Source organism: Mustela nivalis, assembly GCF_964662115.1.
Source record: "Mustela nivalis genome assembly, chromosome: 10".
Lineage (NCBI taxonomy): Eukaryota > Metazoa > Chordata > Mammalia > Carnivora > Mustelidae > Mustela > Mustela nivalis.
The window spans coordinates 40112371-40132438 of NC_139029.1; the positions used below are offsets into that span (position 1 = coordinate 40112371).

General features: G+C 35.7%; 1 protein-coding gene across 36 annotated transcripts in view; it reads right to left on the reverse strand.

Moving 5' to 3' along the window:
• TUT4 (terminal uridylyl transferase 4) overlaps window positions 1–20068 on the reverse strand; it is a 199669-nt gene that overhangs the window by 39764 nt on the left and 139837 nt on the right. For all 36 annotated transcript variants that reach the window (XR_014299950.1, XR_014299951.1, XR_014299952.1 and 33 more), the window contains 5 exons: window positions 17070–17139; window positions 15132–15258; window positions 5408–5527; window positions 5017–5229; window positions 814–988 (listed from right to left, as the gene is read on the reverse strand). Coding sequence is in view for 29 of the 36 variants with exons in the window: in XM_082688377.1 (XP_082544503.1) it covers window positions 814–988; window positions 5017–5229; window positions 5408–5527; window positions 15132–15258; window positions 17070–17139 (705 nt within the window). In the remaining 7 variants the exon portion in view is untranslated. The remainder of the gene's footprint in view (window positions 1–813; window positions 989–5016; window positions 5230–5407; window positions 5528–15131; window positions 15259–17069; window positions 17140–20068) is intronic.

Here is a 20068-nt window from a genome sequence, read left to right on the forward strand (position 1 = left end):
GTCTAAACAGACTACAATGATGGACAGAAATTCAGTTCCCAATCTGTAAAAAGTAAAATGCTGCATGATATAAGTTTTCTAGAAACCGTTCTATTACTTTGCATTCTAAAATCTTAATATTCTTGGGATTTCATGTGAAACTTTTTTACCAACAATTTTTTTTCCCAAATCAATCTCTCTTCTCTTTGGCTTAGACATATTTAACAACTGAGGCACTTTTTTTAAAAATGTTTTTGAAGTATAGCTGACAATGTTACATTATAGTTTCAGCTGCACAACATAGTGATCCAACAACTCTATAGTTACGCTGTACTCTCCCCAAGTGTAGCTTCCATCTGTCACCATACAACTCTACTCCAACACCAGTGATTATGTTCTCAATATACACTCCAGTGACTTACACATTCCATAGAGATGAGGTACTTTAGAAGACAATGGAAAAACCAGATTTTCAAATTACATTTTAACATAACTTTATGACAGAAACTTACACGAATATTCTAAGACTATTTTGAGTAATTTCTCTATTTTCCTATATTTTTGAAAATTTTCAAAAGAATTAAGAAATAAAAATAAAGGCATGTAATAAGCTAATAACCCAAACAATATATTTATAGTTTTGAAACCTTAAAATTATTAATCTTATAAAACTATCATGACTTGATAAAGAATTTACTTGACATATATAACGACAACCTAGTGGCATATACAGTGCTACAAAGCCAGAGATATAATTTATAACACTGTATTAGAAACAAAAGATGAGTGGCACAAAAACATATTCTCCAAATGAAATATAACATATCATCTCACCTTCAATAGCTATTCGCCTTTTAGGCCAGTTTTTGTTTTCTCTTGTTAAAATATCTTGTATCCGTACACATATGACATATTCTTCCAAAGCAAAATCCAGTGTGTAAAATTTTAGCAGCTCTAACCACAACTGCCCCAAGGATACCTGATTTGGTGTTCCCAATGTTAAAGGAGACTGGAAAAGAAAAAATACTTTTCATTTAGGTTTCACAGAACTACAGAAATCACTGAATTTTCATTTTAAAAGCTCTCAGACATTACTTTTCCAAAAACTGAGGCATAAAGAAGTAACTTACACAGCTGGGAACACAGTCCTAGTTCACGGACTCCAAGAATTTTATGGTTTTTTCAATTAAACCAGTGATTCTCAACCTTGGCTATATCAGATCACATTGGGAACATTAAAATACACTAGTACCTAAGCTCCATACCATTCCTACCTCCCATACCTTTCCCAAGATTCTGATTTAACTGACCTGGGCAATGGGATTTTTAAAGCCCCCTAAGTGATTCTCCTGTGCAGCCAAGGTTGCAAACCACTGCATAACAATTACTGCAGCTCCTTGTTCTGGTAATTACTTTAAAAATCTAAGTGCGTGCCCTGGGCTTTTAAAAGCTAATTCCTTCATTCAGCAAACATTTATTTAGAACCTACTATGTCCCTGGCACTGTACTGGGGATATAAAAAAATAATGAGCGTTCACACTTAAACATAATGGTCACTCTGCATCATTCACTCTTTTTAAGTGTTGCACATACAGTTACTATTACTTCTAACAACTCTATAAGGTAGATAATACAGGAAAAGGATTTTACTCAGGACCACCTGGCTACTGAATTCATGTTGCTAATCACTCTACCTACCATACTGCCATTCATATAAGGAGAGATCCTACTTCACAGAGTATTAGGAAAGGAAGAGATAATTTAACAATTAAAGTAAAGACTGTGTGCTAACATGGTCCTCTAAATTAGGGGGGTTTAAACAAAAGAAGAGAATATCTGAATTCTAAAGGAATTAGCTAAAAATGACCACTAAAGAACATAAACAGTCATCCATTCATTCAATTCTATGATTATTCATCCAGTGTCTACTATGTGCCAGGCACTTGGGCTATATCTGTGAAAAAAAACCTCAAGATCCTTGCCTTACTGGATCTTCCTTTCCAGAGGAGGAAGATAACAAAAAACAAGTAAATTACATAGCAAGTTAGAAAAAGCAAAGTGCTGTGGAAATGAAAAGAAGTTGAGTAGGTTTAGTAAAAAATGAATTGGAAGAATGGGAGTATGACATGGTTTCAGTGTTAAATAGCATGGTCAAGACAGCTCTTATTAAAAAGGTATGATTTGAAGAAGAGGGAAAAGCATTCTAGGAATAGGGAATAGATAGAGCAAACAAACTAACTAGAAGTGTTACTAGCTTTAAAAATAAAACCATGAAAGCTAGAGTAGCAGAGAAAGGAGAAGAAGAGAAGAGAAAGCAAAGGACTAGTCAGTAAGGACTCCTCAATTTGTATTCTAAATTAAATGAGGAGCAATTGAAGCATTTTGAGTGTGGAGAGAAGGAAGGACATGATATGACTTAAGTTTCTGAAGAACCATTTTTAAAAAAAAATTTTTTTTTTTTAATTTATTTGACAGACCGAGATTACAAGTAGGCAGAGAGGCAGGCAGAGAGGCAGGCAGAGAGGCAGGCAGAGAAGAGGAAGGGAAGCAGGCTCCCTGCTGAGCAGAGAGCCCTATGTGGAGCTCGATCCCAGGACCCTGGGATCATGACCTGAGCCGAAAGCAGAAGCTTTAACCCACTGAGCCACCCAGGTGCCTCTGAAGAACCATTTTGATTGTTGTGCTGAGAACAGACTATAGTTGGCTCCTGAATGACACAGGGGTTAGGGGCACACAGACCCTTATGAGGTCAAATCTACATATTAACTTTTGACTCCCTCAAAACTTAACCAGTGATATATGCTGTTAGCCAAAAGGCTTACTGATTATGTAGTCAACCAATACATATTTTATATGTTATATTTATCATGTACTGTCTTCTCAGAGTAAGCTAGAGAAAATGTTAAGAAAATTATAAGAGAAAAATACATTTATAGTACTAGACTATATTAAAAAATAATCCACATAAGTGGACATGCACAGTTTAAATCCGTGTTATTCAAGGATTAACTGTATAAAGAACAATGGTAGATACAGAGAAACTCATTATGAGACTACAGTAGTAATCCAAGTCAAAGATGATAGTGGCTAGGACAAGCATGTTAACAGTGCAGGTGGTGAGAAGTGGTCAAATTCTAAATATATTTTGAAATAAAAATGACAGGATTTCCTGACAGTCTTGATACAGGGTATAAAAGAGAGAAGTAAAAGATGACTCCAAGGCTTCTGACTGATCATCTGAAAGGACGAAGTGCCATCAATTTAGATGTGAACACTGCTTGTGGAGAAAGAGGAAGACCAGGAGTCCAGTTTTCGGCATGTTAAGTTTAAGACATCTAAGAAGCGACATTAAAAAGGTAATTGCAAACAACTATAGAATTTCAGGAGTGTGGTTTGGCTGACGACTTAAATTAGAGAGTATTATACAGATAGTATGTAAGAGCCATGCAACTGGATAAGATCACCAACAGAGTGAAGATGCAGAAGAAAGGCGAAGGGATCAGGGACTGAGCCCTGAAGCATGCCAACATTAAGAGATTCAAGTGGAAAGGAGAAACCAGCGACAAAGACTGAGAAGAAATAATCAGCCATGGGTGTGCTATCCTGAAAGTCAAGTTAAGAAATTTTTCAGAGTAATCCACTGGTAAATATTGCTGATACATCAAAAAATATAAAAATTGAGAAGCAGGGGCGCCTGGGTGGCTCAGTGGGTTAAAGCCTCTGCCTTCAGCTCAGGACATGATCCCAGGGTTCTGGGATCAAGCCCCACATCAGGCTCTCTGCTCAGCGGGGAGCCTGCTTCCTCCTCTCTCTCTCTCTCTGTCTGCCTCTCCGCCTACTTGTGATTTCTGTCTGTCAAATAAATAAATAAAATCTTAAAAAAAAAATTGAGAAGCAACAACTGGATTTAGTAACATGGAAGATAAATGATATTGACAATACAAATTTTGGTAGGTTGATAAGGGTCAAAGCCTGATTACAGTGAGTTAAAAGGAAACTGATATTGGAAATAATGAATATGAACAATTCCTTCAAGAAGTTTTACTGGTAAAGGGTACAAAGGAATCGCTGGGAAGGGAAATGATATCCATATTTTTATTCAAAATGGGAGAAATAAAAGCATGTTTGCTTACAGATGAAAAATTGCTAACTTAAGGAAGGAAAGAGAAGAGGTGCTAGAGCAGTGTTACAGAATAAATAAGAATGGATGGGATTAAATACCCAAGTGGAGAAAATTAGATAGCAACTTGGGAAGTTCCTTTATGAAAGCAGGCATCAAGGCAGACTATATGAGATAGCAGCAGGTGGTGGTGGGAGTATGCAGAAGTTCTCTTTTGATTTCTTCAGTTTTCTCAGTGAAGTAATAAGCAAAATCATTAGCTGAGTATTGGTGGTTTGAGAGGAAAGGAAAAAGAAGTCTAGGAAAGTGGGAGAATTGAAGGGACTAAGAATGACTGTTCGGGGAACTACATATAATTCAGTATAGCTAAAGCAACCATTTCAGTAATGCTTTTATTTCTGTAATAATATGTCTATTTCAGAAGACTACATACTTCTGGAGGCCACAATCCATGGATATTCATCTTTGGTTCCCTAGCCCTCAAGATAATGTCTGGCACATAGCAGGTCCTTAATAAATGAATGTTAAGATTAAATAAGCAAGCCACCCCCAACAGAGGAGGAAAGGGCCTTTATTTTTCCACCAATCTGGCAACACAATTCCCATATGCTAAAGTTGTGATCACAGCCCAACTCCTGAAGGAAATTTTCCTTGTCTAAATGAAAAAGATACAAAGAATTACCATATGATAAGATTCAAACGATACACATCTTCCAAAATGAGGTACAAATTCATTAGGGAATCTCAGTACTGAAAAACTAAACCAGATCAACCCCTCACTTTACAGATGAGGAAAATGAGGCCAAGAGGCTTATGCAGTCAGTCAATCTACTATTAAAGAGCAGCTTCAATAGAAGGCATCACAAATTCTACAGATAGAAAAGCCAAAAACAAAAACAAAAACAAAAAAAGCTTACTTTGCCATGTTTTTCCTTCATGGCATTACTTTGGTTGTCTGTGTCTGTCTTCTTGGTATCATCTTTTGGTTGGTCTGCCTTAGCTTTGTTTTCCTCAGCAATTGAGTTTTTCTCAGTTGCACTACTTGAATTATATTCCCACTTCACAAACTTCTCTTCTACTATGCCCTTCAGCTGAAAGTCATCCATTCTTTTTGGGTCAAAGCCTTCAATCTATATAAAAAGGCATTCCAAATTGGTAGTGGAAAAATTATTAAAAAAACAAAACAAAACAAAAAGATGGACAAACAAACAAACAAACCAGAATTCTGCTTAAAATGTTTGAACAGAGTACTCTGTCAGAGCAAACTACACATATACAAGCACATATACGTCACAAATTCATGCTTACCCAAGTTCCAAGTAAGCAAGGAAGAAGAGGGGGTTTTCTTTGTTGTAGAAAAAACATCACCATTAAAGCAAAACAGTAGGAAGGGATTCCACCATCAGTTTGGGAGTCAATATAGCATAACTGCAAAACAGAAGGGGAGAAAATACTGCCATTAGCTTTAATTTTCTTTGTTCCCCTCATAATTTTGTTTTCACTATGATCACTCACCACCCTGAAATAACTGTTAACACATTGGTGACAGTCTTTCCATTCATTTCTTTATTGCATATAAAGTCACATAAATATTTTAATGGAATGGAGTTAAATGGAATATCATACATAGTGCTTTTACTGTGTACACATTTTTCAAATATTTTACCCTGCCTTCTACTTCTGCCTCAATGTTAAAGATCATCTATGAACACTTACATGCCTTTTTCTATACTCTAATAACTACATACAAATCTATTCCTATATATTTCTATTTTCTATATAAATGCAGGAAAGATTTTGTTTTATGTCATTCGCTTAGCAAAATTATGTATTATACACATCTGTGTATTATTATACTCCCTTAACAATGTAACAATAAAGCTCCTCTAAGTCAATTAGTACAGATTATTTATTTACTTTCTTAGCATTCTTTTAAATGCTTAAATTATAGGTTATGATCTGTATGGCTACTTAATAATCTTCCCACCCAAGGACATTCACATTTTGTTCCCAATTTTTGCCACTTTAAGCAATGCTGTTTTATCTTATATGCATTTCCTAATTATCGGTGCTTATTTATATGAGCTGTTTTCCCAAGAATGTGTTTGCTGGATTTAAAAATGTGTGCTAGAGGGGTGCCTGGGTAGCAAAGTCAGTTAAGCATCCATCTCTTAGTTCAGCTCAGTTTGTGGCCTCAGGGTCATGGAATCAAGAACTGTGTTGGTGTCTGTGCTTAGCGCTGAGTCTGTTTGGGTTTCGCTCTAATACCTAATTTTTAATAACAGTTTTCCAAAATCACTACAAAAATTCCTCTTTTCATGAGTTAACATGAATGTACACGTAACACTTTCCAACACTAAGTATTACCACTTTTTAAAAAATGCCAAGGGTGGGGGCCCCCTGCCTGTGCTCTCCCACTCCCCATCAAATAAATAAATAAATAATCTTTAAAAAGAAAATGCCAATGTGATACAATTATCTAATAATTACTTCAATTTGCATGTCCTCAATGTTGATATTACACAATTTTTATATGTTTACTAACCATTTAGATTTGCTCTTTTCTAAACTGCCTATTGAATCTTTTGCCAATTTTTTCTATTTGTACACACTGCATATCAATTTACATTACAGTTAATAGCCCTTTAAATCTGATACATACACTTGGGACAATGTTATTTTTCCCAATCTGTTTTTATTTTGACCTTATTTAAGGAAGCTTTTATCATGTAAAATATATTAACGTGTGTGTGTGTGTATATATAGTTAAATAGGCTTTCGCGATATAGCTTCTAGGTTTCCTATCATAAGAAGGTTTCTCCAAACCACAGCATATATACATACTCTTAAATTTTCTCCTAAAATTTTGATGTTTCATTTAAGTAGAATTTATTTTTGCACTTAGTGTCCTAAGGATTCAACAGTATTTTCTTCAAGAAATACACAGTTGTTCACTGAAACTAATAATACACTATATACTAATTAATTGAATTTAAATAAAACAAAATTAAATTTAAAAATACAGCTAAAAAATAAATTAAATTAAAAAATACAGTTGTGACAGCACCATTTACCAAATAAACCATTGTTTTATTACTGAAATGAAATATTTTATTTTCTCATACATTAAAATTTCATTTACACTAGGATCTACTTCTGGACTTCTGTTTCACAAATCTATTTGTCTATTCCTATGCAAAAGGCATATCCTTGAGTAAGCAGTTTCACAGTGGTAAAGTAGGTCCCCTTCACTAATGTCCTCTTTCTGAATTCGTCTGGGTACCCTCAAACATTCTTCCATACTAATTTTAAGACAATTTTATCAAATTTTTTTTAAATTCTGGGCATTTCTAATTGAAATTACCATACATTTGAAAATTAAGATGACTTTACATTTTAAGGGTACCATCTCCTTACCTAAGAACTTTGTATCTTTGCAGTTTCCAAAAATTCAGGAGTTTTCATTAATTACTCACTTCCCCTAAACTCTCATAACCAATACCTCTCTCTACAAGTCTTACCTCCAAAACTCATCCCAAATCTGTCTACTATGCTTCATATCCATTCAAACCTAGCACACACCATTATCACCTCTGGCTGATCTACTACAGCAGCCTGATTAATGAGTTCTTTCCTTGTACTCTTTATCCCAGAAAGATCTTTTCAAAACATAAATCACATCAACTCATACACAACTTTTAGAACTGCTTTCTCACTGCAATTAAAATCCAAATTCCTGGGATGCCTGGGTGGCTCAGTCAGTTTAGCATCTGCCTTCAGCTCAGGTCCTGATCCCAGGGTCCTGGGATCAAGTCCAGCATTGAGCTCCCTGCTCAGCAGGGAGTCTGCTTCTCCCTCAGCTACTCCCTCCTCCCCCCACCCCCATGCTCGCTTGGGCACACACCTTCTCTCTCTCTCTCTCTGACAAATAAAATCTTTAAAAAAAAAAAAAAATCCAAATTCCTTAACCAATGAAACATTCACTCTCACTTCATTTCAGCCACTCCTGTCTTCCTGGTCTTACAAGCTCATTCAAACCTCAGAAGCTTTGTACTAGCTATCCGGGATACTATTCCCTGAGACTTTCAAGTGGCTGGTTGCTGCAGGTCTGAGTTTACGTATCCCTTCCTCAAAAAGGCCTTCCCTAACCATCTGGTATAATGCCACTCTCTTATCACATCATCTCATTTTTACAGCACTAAAATCTATCAGATACTGTGTTACTTATATATTTATTTACTGGCTGATTCTTCCACAAGTATGTAAGGTTCATGACAGCAGGACTTTATATATCTTTAGATATTTCAAGCACCTAGAATAGTGTCTGGCACACAGGAAGTATTCAACAAATGTTCGCTGAATAAATGAATTTGTTCAGATTTTTACATTTCAATAATACAATTTTCTTCCTGTACCTTTTTTATTAAATTTATTCCTTAATATTTTACAATTTGTGTCACTATCGCTAAGGAATATTTTTCCATTTCCACTCTACCAGGTTATTCCCATGACAGAAAAAAAGCTACTGATTATTGTATGCTTATATTGTAATTTGTCATCTTACAAATTCTTTCTTTTAAATTCTCTTATAAGTCCCAACAGTTTTCTTACTAAAGTTGTATAGGTATACAATCATATCTTTAAAAAAATTTTGTTTCTCCAATATTTACATTATTTTCTTATTGCATGTTTAAATCTCCCAAAACAATGTACAACATTACTACCGAACATCTCTATAATACTCCTAATTCTAACACCTACTGCTTGAGTAATTCACTGTTTAGAATGTTTGTTATTTTTTTAGTAAACAGTCTTCATCAATTTCCTTTACAAGTTTACTTAAGTGGGTTTTTTTTAATGAAAAACATGCCTTTTCAGCATCAATGTTTTTTCTACTTCAAACTGTTAATATAATAAATTGTGTTAACAGATTTCCTGATATTAAGCCACTATTTTACTCCTGAAATAAACCCTACATAGTCGTGGCATACAACCTTCTGATACACTAATATATTGTACTTGTTATATTTCATTTAGACTTTTGCATCTACAACTTTTGCATCTAAGACCAGTCTATACTAGATTTTTTTTAAATGTTTTCATTTTTTATTTAGGTAATAAAGATAATTATCACTAAAAAGTTTAATGGCTTGGTAAATTTAAGAATACAGGAGCTCCTGGTTGGCTCAGTCGACAGAGTAAGACTTATACTTGGGGTCATGAGTTCAAGCCCCATGTTGGGCATAGAGCTTACTTGAAAAATAAAAATACAATTTAAAATGAAAGGATAAAAAAGACTTATAAAAAGAGCCTCAGGAGCACCTGGGTGGCTCAGTGGTTAAGCCTCTGCCTTTGGCATGGGTCACTATCCTAGGACCCTGAGATCAAGCCCTGCTTTGGGCTCTCTGCTCAGCGGGCAGTCGGCTTCCAGCTCTCTCTCTCTGCCTGCCTCTCTGCCTACTTCTGATCTCTGTCAAATAAATAAATAAAATCTTAAAAAAAAAAAAAAAGCCTCAATCTTTCCACTAGAATAAATTCCCATTTACCCAGAGTCCTAGGACAGAGGTATGCTGCCTAATGACTAAATCAAGTTAATTAAAAACATTTTGGTAACTGTAAGGAACTGTTCATGTATGCTGTTAACACTACTGAACATCTCACAGAGTAACAACATTTAGGAAGTTTACAAGAGAGTTTTTAAAACACAGGGAGGGATGTCTAGCCAAGCTGTGGAAAAAAACTAAATGTCTATCAACAGAGATAAAGAAAAGTTGGCACACACCTACAATGGTATCTCATTCAGCCTTAAAAAAGAGAATTCTCCTATTTGCAGTAACATGGGAGGACCAAGAGGACATTTTGCTAAGTGAAAGAAAACAGTGTCTGTTTCTAAATGCTAATCTCCGCTACGTAGAATCTAAAATAGTCAAACTCTTAAGAGTAGAGTTCTAAAATGGTGGTTACCAGAGGCTGGGGGAGAGGGAAATGGACACATTTTGGTCAAGGTATACAAAATTTCAGTTACATAAAATGAGTAAGTTCTGGTGATCTAATGTATACAGCATGGTGACCACAGGTAATGCTACTATACTACACACCTAAAATTTGCTAAGAAGGTTGTTCTTAGTGTTCTTAATGTTCTCACCACACACACAATAAAGGTAACTGTGTGAGGTAACAGGTTGGTAATCATTTCACAATTAATACATGTATCAAATTACCAAGGTATACACTGTATTTTTTTTAAAGATTTATTTATTTGTCAGAGAGAGCACAAGCAGGGGGAACAGAAGACAGAGGAAGAAGCAGGCTCCCCAATGAGCAAGGAGCCCTATGCAGGACTCAATCCCAGAATCCTGGGATCATGACCTGAGCCAAAGACAGATGCTTAACCAACTGAGCCACCCAGGCATCTCAAGTTATATTTATACATACAATAAAAAATAAAAATTAAAAAGCCCAGCTATCTCTTTTTTCCTTGTATGAGATTATTTTTTTAATTACCTGTCAGCTGGTCCTCAGAACTTTTTAAATTTAAATATAAATGGAATATAATGTTACATTAGTTTCAGGTATACAACATAATGCTCTAACCCCTGAGCTATGGAGCCTGATTCAACAACTCTATATGTCATGCTATTCTCACAAGTATACCTACTATCTATAACCACCAATACTATTATAGTATTATTGACTATACTCGCTATGCTATACTGTTCACTAATGTAACTTATTCATATCATACCAGAAACCTATACCTCCCATTTCTCTTCACCCATTTTGCCCATCACTGTACCCTCCTCTCCTCTGGAAACCACCAGTTTGTTCTCTGTATTTGTGGGTCTGTTCCTACTTTTATTGTTTTTTAGATTCCATGTATATGAAATCACTGTGTTGGTCTTTCTGTAACTTACTTCACTTAACATAAAACCCTCCATGTCCACCCATTGTCACAAATAGCAAGATCTCTATACACACTCACACAGACCTTCTTTATCCACACTTCTATCAATGGACTCTTGGATCACTTTCATATCTTAAGCTATTGTAAATAATGCTGTATAAACATAGGGATACCTGTATCTTTTCAAATTAGTGTTTTCTTTTTCTTTGGCTAAACACCCAGTAGTAGAAATACTGAATCAGATGTCATTTCTAATGTTAAATTTTTGAGGAACCTCCATACTATTTTCCACAGTGGCTGCACTAATTTACATTCCTACTACTAAGAGGGTTCTTTTTACTCTACATCCTCACCAACACTTGCTATTTCTTATCTTTTTGATACCAGCCATTCGGACTAGGTGTAAAGTGCTATCTCACTGTGCTTTTGATGTGCATTTCCCTGATTAGTGATGTTGAGCATCTTTTCATCTGTCTATTGGCCACCTACATGTCTTCTTTGGAAAATGTCTCTTATTTGGTGTTTTGGTGCTGTACTGCAGAAGTTCTTCATATATTCTGGATAATAAGCACTTATCAAATATGTCATTTGCAAATATCTTCTCCCATTCAGTAAGGTGGCCTTTTGTTTTGTTGATGGTTTCCTTCACTGTATGAAAACTTTTTATTTTGACATAGTCCCAACAGTTACTTTTGTTTTTGTTCCCTTGCATAAGACACATCTAGAAAAAGGTTGCTAAGGCCTAAGTCAAAGAAATTACTGCCTATGTTTTCTGGTTTCAGGTCTCACATTTAGGTCTTTAGTCCTTTTTTAAAAGATTATATTTATTTATTATATTTATATTTATTTTTATATTATAATTTTTAAAATTTATTTGACAGAGAACAGGCACACATGCACACAAGCAGGCAGAGCAGCAGGCAAAGGGAAAGGGAGAATCAGACACAGAAAGCCTGATGCAGGATTCTATCCCAGAACCCTGGGATCATGACTTGAGCCAAAGTCAGATGCTTAAGTGACTGAACCACCCAGGAATCCAGTCTTTAGTCCATTTTGAGTTTGTTTTTGTGTAAGGTATAAGAAAGTGGTCCAGTTTAACTTTTTGAATGTAGCTATCTCCAGGGATCTCTTTCAGATGTCAAATATTGCTAAAAGTAATTCTTCCATTAACCATAAAATCTGGCTCTCAGTCAGGAAATCTGACTATGAAAGACTGACAAGCCTCAAGTGTTTTTGGTTTTTGTTTTTATTTGTCAGACAGAGATCACCAGTAGGCAGAGAGGCAGACAGAGAGAGAGGAGGAAGCAGGCTCCCTGCTGAGCAGAGAGCCCAATGTGGGGCTCAATCCCAGGACCCTGCGATCATGACCTGAGCCAAAGGCAGAGGCTTAACCCACTGAGCCACCCAGGTGCCCCAAGCCTAAAGTGTTTTAAGAGGCTTTATTAAAAAACTATTTCCTACCACTGGAATGCTAAAAATATAGCTACTTAGGAGGAGAAGACAACCAGAGAATAGTCAACAATAATCTTATTAGATCAGTTACAAGAATATATTTATAAACTGGAATTTTTCTAAGGCCTCAAGGTATAGAAAATCCATGCTTTATTACAAGATGTGCAATGTGTCTTAAAACTTCAAGATAAATAAAACTTTTTTAAAAAATATCTTTGAGGGACACCTGGGTGGCTCAGTCGGTTGAGCATCTGTCTTCGGCTCAGGGCATGATCCCAGTGTCCTCGGACAGAGTCTATCATTGGGCTTCCTGCTCAGCAGGAGGCCTGCTTCTCCTTCTGCCTGCTCTGCATGCCGCTTCCCCGATCGTGCTCTCTGACAAATAAATAAAATATTTTAAATAAATAAATCTTTGAGGGACACCTGGGTTGCTCAGTCGGTTAAGTGTCTGCCTTTGGCTCAGGTCATGATCCCAGGTGCTGGGATCAAGTCCCATATATCAGGCTCCTTGCTCAATAAGGGAGTGCTTTCTTTCTGACAAATAAATAAATAAATCTCAAAAAAATAGTAATAATAAAATTTAAATTTAAATTTAATTTTAAAAAATCTTTGAGAGGAAAAACATACCAGGAATTATTTTTAGGTTTCTTACAATAAACTCAGAAAATGAAAGCCATAAAAAAAGCTCTTTATAACTAACACAAACTGCAAAAAATCAGACACACTGTTCTGTTGGAAATAGGAAAGAACTACTCTGCAACCTGCTTTGTATGCACATTTAGAGTCCTTCGTTGACTGGTACATTTAGAATCAATGTAAGTTTGAGCAGTCTTTTCTAAGAGCCACTTTAGAAAAGAAAGTTTATAGATCACATCCCACCCCCCCAATGAAAATTACTTATTTGAGTATCATTTATATTCTTCTACCAAGTCTACTTACTTGAATAAAAGAATGTCTGTGAGAAAACGGACACTATTTTATGATAACCAGAAAATTATGGCATAATTAAGAAATACCATCCATTTATTCTTTCATCCCTTACGAAACCCATAACCTTCCCAGAGCTGATACACTGAGCTTCCTGAATGACAGCTATGTTTCAGGTACCAGTCTCATCACACACTCTGAGAAACCTTGGTTACTAGAGTTTTTGTACCAGTTCTTATTCCTGTTGACTTAATGTTGTTTAAATACTCTCAGTTGCCAATTTAAAAAATTACGTAGCATTTTACAGTTCAAAGTACAGTCTCATGCATTATTTCATATCACCTTTGACATAATTTCTCTAGATGGAAAAATTGAGGCTCAAGTGAAATGTCTTGCTAAAAATCACATATTTATGAAAACGAGAGTTGGAATTGGTTTATTCCATCTCACAGTACTAAATTTCTATAGTATGCTAGGCACAAGGGATAATGAAATAAACAAGGAGAGGTACTCACTATATCCCTCAATCTAGTTCAGTGCTCCCAGTCACTTCCAATGGTTAAAAATCCCCTTTCTGAAGAAATTGGGCCATGCATATATTCAATAAATACTTATTAAATGCACACCAAGTGCAATAAAATAAGCTGCACTGGGACCATCAGTGAATAAATAAAACAGTTTTCCTCACTAAGTTCACAATTTTCTTGGAAGAAAACAGATCACAAATAAATGTGTGTATGGCAAGTTCTATGAAAAAAATAAAGCAAGGTAAAAGCAGGGAGAATGATGGAGGCAATTATATTTTATATAAGGAGATTCAGAGAACTCTGACAAGGTGAAATTTGAGCATAAACCTGAAAAAAGTAAAAAATTGACCATGCTGGAAATGTGAAAATTCTAGATGAAAGGAACACCAAACACAAAGGCCTTGAGTTGAAGAAGCACCAACCTTAGGATTTCTGACTGTAACTTACTTTTCAAGCTGTTCCTTACTCAACCAACCAGGCTAGGTCTACCCCAACCCTGAGTTCAATCCTCTTATCAGAGTCCAAACAAGAAATTCCAAAAAGAATTCTCTAGCAATTTTTGCTCTCCTTTATCATTCCACCATAGTTCCTTAATCCATTCTCTTTGTGTAAGACTGAAAATTTCCTCATCACTAATATAACAAGTCATGAAGAATACACTGATAAGAACATACACAGAAAAGCTATACCCTCTCTAGTCATTTGGATTGGTAACAGTAATTATTTTATTACTTCTCCTTACCTTCATACCAAAGAAATTACTACAAAGGGAACCACAGTCTTTAATAATTCTAATTTAGGAAACAACTGATTCTCAGCAGTTACCCAGTCAGAAAGTGTGTAGGTTTATTGATGATTTAGAGGAGAGACAATATTGTTCTAAGTCAGAAATGGGGGGAAAAGATGCTAACAAAAAAACCTTGCAAACCTATGCATTAACTTATATCTTACAACTTTCACTCACATTAAAAGTGAAAATCTGAGCATTTACTATGCAAAAGACACTTCTGTACTACATATAAGGAGAAAAACAAATCAATCATTCTGTGTTTGTGAGACTGCTTTATTTTCATGTCCATAATCAGAACCTGCCATAGCACTTTCTGTCTAGCACAGATAACCATTTTATCTCCAAATATTAAGATTTATGTTACATGTTAGTGCAAGAAAAAGCCTGAGTTTCCTTAAAGACAGGTACTTTTTTTTCTTCTGCTCCACTTACCTTAGCCCAGTAGCGAAAGGCTAACACCAAGGGAGTAAAGACAGGTTCCAACTTGCCAAGAGCAGCAAGTAAATCAGTAGTGAGGCATGCCATATCATTTCCTGCACTCACTCTACAAAGCAAACCACTGTAAATGAGACAGAAACAAATTTCACTGTACTAATATCTTACAAACCAGAATATTCCAAACTCTATGGCTATTCTTTCTAGTCACCATAATTTTTTTGCATTGTTTTATTATTATGTTCAATTAGCCAGCATATAGTACATCATTAGTTTTTGATGTAGTGGTCAATGATTCATTAGTTGCATATAACACCCAATCCTCATCACCACACATGCTCTCCTTAATCCCTACCATCCGGTTACCCCAATCCCCCATCCCCTCACTTCTGTAACCCTTAGTTTGTTCCTGGAGACCAGGAACATTTTTTTCATGATTTGTCTCAGTAACCATACTTTAATACCTAGGAAGTCATAATAAAAATAAGACTTTTAATAAACTGAGAGCTTACTGAAAACTATAATCATTTCCATAACTAGAGTTCCATATAAAGATGTTTTAAATACTCATTTGTACTTCACAAATAAATTTCAACCTTACTTAGAACTTAAATTCATCAGAAATCACAAAATTTGTTTTAATCAAAGACATTGATCTCATCAATATTAAGTGGTACAACATATCTTCCCAGTTCATTCTTTTTGCTTTACACAGGGTAAAAAGGAAAAAATAAAATGCTGAACTGACTAGCTATAATTATTGACTCTAATTTTTCCTATCCAAGCTTTCATGGTTTTACTGCTACTTCCAGGTTTTACTGCTACTTCCAGATTAGAAAGGATGTATGTATTAACCCACAGGTGATGCTTATATGTAAATGAAAATAGGAGCTACCTTAAGGGGTGACAGAATTATAGTAGAGATATTTTGGTGGCAGGAAGAAGAATGTATCTGAGGTTCCACAAAGAGGCGATTTGATACAATGTGGTTACAAAACAAAAACACAAAAAACACTAGAAGTCAGAATACTTTCATTCCAATTCTGATTTTACTCTAACTGATGTGAATTTGGTCAAATCATTTAGTTCCTCCATGTCTCAATTTTCTAATTAGAAAACAACAAAGTTGAATTAGATCTCCATAGATCCTTCTAACTTGGAATAAGAAAATATAGTACTCTTAAAATTTAAGATATATAGGTTAGTTTTCAATAAAAGAACACTTAATTATTTCTATATTGCTTCCTTGTCTCCCACAATGATCTCAATCAGGATTATTTCAATCTCCTTTTTCACAGGCACATTGTTCTCTCAGTCCTACAGACATCAGACTAGAAAGGCAAGAATAGTCTTCAGTGTCTCATTCAATTTTAGTGACCCAAAAACTAGATTCTAAAAAACTGTGAGGGGGCTCCTGGGTGGCTCAGTGGGTTAAAGCCTCTACCTTCGTCTCAGATAATGATCCCAGGGTCCTCGGATCGAGCCCCACATCAGGCTCTCTGCTCTGCAGGGAGCCTGCTTCCTCCTCTCTCTCTCTCTGCCTGCCTCTGCCTACTTGTGATCTCTGTCTGTCAAATAAATAAATAAAATCTTAAAAAAAAACAAAACAAAACTGTGAGCTCCTTAAGAAGAGTGGATATTTCTTATTTATGCTTGTATCCCAACAGCAAAGCAGTACAGTAAATGTTCAATACTGTTGGATGAATGAACTTGAGAAAAAAAAAAAAGTTTTGCCTTACTGTGTCTTGTTTTTAACTGGTAATTCTATTTCTTGTTCACAAGCTTTTAGTAAGCTTTTGTTTTTAATAAATGGAAACTAGGTTAGTTATATTAATCCAAAGAAAAATCTAAAATAAAATTTTCTGTCTTGGAAATGTTCACTATATACTCGGTTATTGTTATTTCGAAAAATATTTTCTATTCATTGTTACCAACCTTTTCCGATCTTTGCATACCACAACAGGAACTTTGGCATGAAAATCAGATTCCACATCTATATATAATACTAATAAGGGAAAAAAAAATAAACCAAGTAAGATGATGTCAACATCTCTCAAATATTTACTCTATGGTAAACACTAAGCAGTAGCATCCTTCTAAAAATCACTCACATTGCTTCTGTGATAATATTCACTTCTCATTATTAGCATCAAACCAACAGAATCCCTTACCTCTCTTGGTGTCATTTGCTGTATATCACAAACCACAGGCATAGTCCAAAATATTGTCCAAAAATTATAATCACCTTAAGAAGAAAGAACTTAACATCTCTAAAAGGTTGAATATTTCCTAGTAAGTATACAATCTAGTCAGTTATTAAACCTTCAAAAATACAGCAAACAACAAATACCACTTACTTCTACTTCCGAAGAAGTCATGAAATGAGAATCTACAATTCTCTGACAACTTAGTTCTTTTAAATTATTTATGCAAGTAAAAGACTAACTCTGCTGGCCCCATTTCCTGTTAATATATGAAAGGTCTGTCAAATCAAAGCTCTTAAGGAAGAAGAGGGTGAAGCATACTTCCACTCTGAAGTCTTTCTCTAGAACTCCCAGGTAGGTTACCATGTCATAAATATTTAGTCTAATAAAAATAGATGTTTTAATACTATTTCATTTGAGGTTTAAAGAATACTTGTTGGAATTATTAACTTATAAAAAAAATTATCTGCTGAAGACTTATATACTAGGAATTATATTATGCATGGTGGATAAAACAATGAATGAGACACAAGGAGCTCAATTAAGGGTTTAGAAAACAAATCTATAAACAACTCAATCCTGTAGATGACAGGACAGAAGTCTTAAAGGAGTACAATGAAGGCATAAAGGGAGTTGAGTAGTATTCCACTGTGTGTATATATATACCACATCTTCTTAATCCTTTCATTGGGCACATGATGTAATGAGCACTATGAGACTGATGAATCACTGAACTCTACCTCTAAAACAAATAATATACTGTATCTTAATTGAATTTAGATTAAAAAATAAACTAAAAATTTTTAAAAAGAAAAAAAGCAATAATCTTTTTTATCAAACTAAATTTTGTAAGCCTATGTTACGTGACTTAAGATGTATTTAAGTCATGTATATAAAACACATGTACAAGATGCCTCAGTGGCTCAATTAAGCATCTGCCTTCGTCTCAGGTCATGATCCCAGAGACCTAGAATCAAGTCCCATGTCCAGCTCTTTGCTCAGCAGGAAGCCTGCTTCTCCCTCTGCTTGCCATAGCCCCTGCTTGTGCTCTCCCTCTCAACCTCCCTCTCTGATAAATAAAATCTTTAAAAAATAAATAAAATACATTTGCTAAGTTGATATTATCCACTGATTCTAAAGAAGTAAAAGCTCTATGTATACCTCTTATCTGTAATATGCTTCAGAGTTTTTGTGCAATAACAAACAAATACTAAGAAAGAAAATGATACTAAAAATCCCTTTACAACATTAACTGGACCAAATAAAATGTTTTGAGCGCAAAAACAAAAACCCAACCAACAAACAAACAAAACCTAAGGAAAACAAGCAACAAGAAGCTAACAATAAAAAACTGACAGGGGATGAGGCACCTGGGTGGCTCAGTGGGTTAAAGAGTCTGCCTTCGGCTCAGATCATGATCCCAAGGTCCTGGGATCAAGCCCCGCATCAGGTCAGCAGGGAGCCTGCTTCCCTTCCTCTCTCTCTCTCTGCCTGCCTTTCTGCCTATCTGTGATCTCTGTCAAATAAATAAATAAAATCTTAAAAAAACAAAAACAAAAACTGATGGCCGGGGGGAGGGGAAAAAGAGGAAGAGAGAAAGAAAGTTTAAAACCATGAAGTCAATGACACGTAAGACTAAAGTCAATAAGCTGTCTCTCCTAAGCCAAAATGCAAATATTTTTTTAAGATTTTATTTATTTATTTGATAGACAGAGAGACAGCGAGAGAGGGAACACAAGCAGGGGGAGTGGGAGAGGGAGCAACAGGCCTCCCGCTGAGCAGGGAGCCACGTGTGGAGTTTGATGACAATCTTCTCATCAAAAGGATAGTAAAAAATATATATGCATATATAGCCATTTTACAGATGAGGAAACTGAAATATTAACACTTAAATAATCTGCCAAAAGATACAACCAATAAGCGGCAGAACTAAAATTTGAGGCCAGAAAGTCTGGTTCCAGATCCTCAGCTCTTAAGCATTTACTTTTAACAAGAAAAGCAGTAAATAAAAAACAAAATAATATTCCATATTGTACCACAAACCTATGACCTGGTTTAAGACAGGCATAATTTTAAAAAATTTTACTTTAAGAAGTATTGTTACCTATATGAATGTTCATTTTACACCAGAAACAATCCAAACAGAAAAGGCAGATATGAAAAACTTTAAAAAAAAATTTTTTTAAGATTTTACTTAGACTTGGGAAGATGGCAGAGAAGTAGCAGGCTGAGGCTACATCAGGTAGCAGGAAATCAGCTAGATAGCTTATCTAAACATTGCAAACACCTACAAATCCAATGGGAGATTGAAGAGTAGAAGAACAGCAATTTTAGAAATAAAATCAACCACTTTCTGAAAGGCAGGATTGGCGGAGAAGTGAATCCAAAGCGACGAGAAGATAGACCGTGGGGGGAGGGGCCGGCTCCAGGCAAGCAGCAGAGCAACGGAGCATAAAATCGAGAGTTTTAAAAGTCTGTTCAGCTGAGGGACATCGCTCCAGAGGCTAAACCGGGGTGAAGCCCACGCGGGGTCAGCATGGCCCCAGGGTCACAGAAGGATCGGGGGTGTCTGAGTGTTAGAGAGCTTGCAAGTATTAGAAGAGGGAAGCCAGCTACAGAGACAGAGCTAAGGAGTGAGCTCTCAGCTCGGGGTTACCTTGAACTGGTCGCAGCCTGGGTGAGCTCAGAGCACGGCTGGATGCCAGGGAGACTGGAGTTATTGGGCACTAT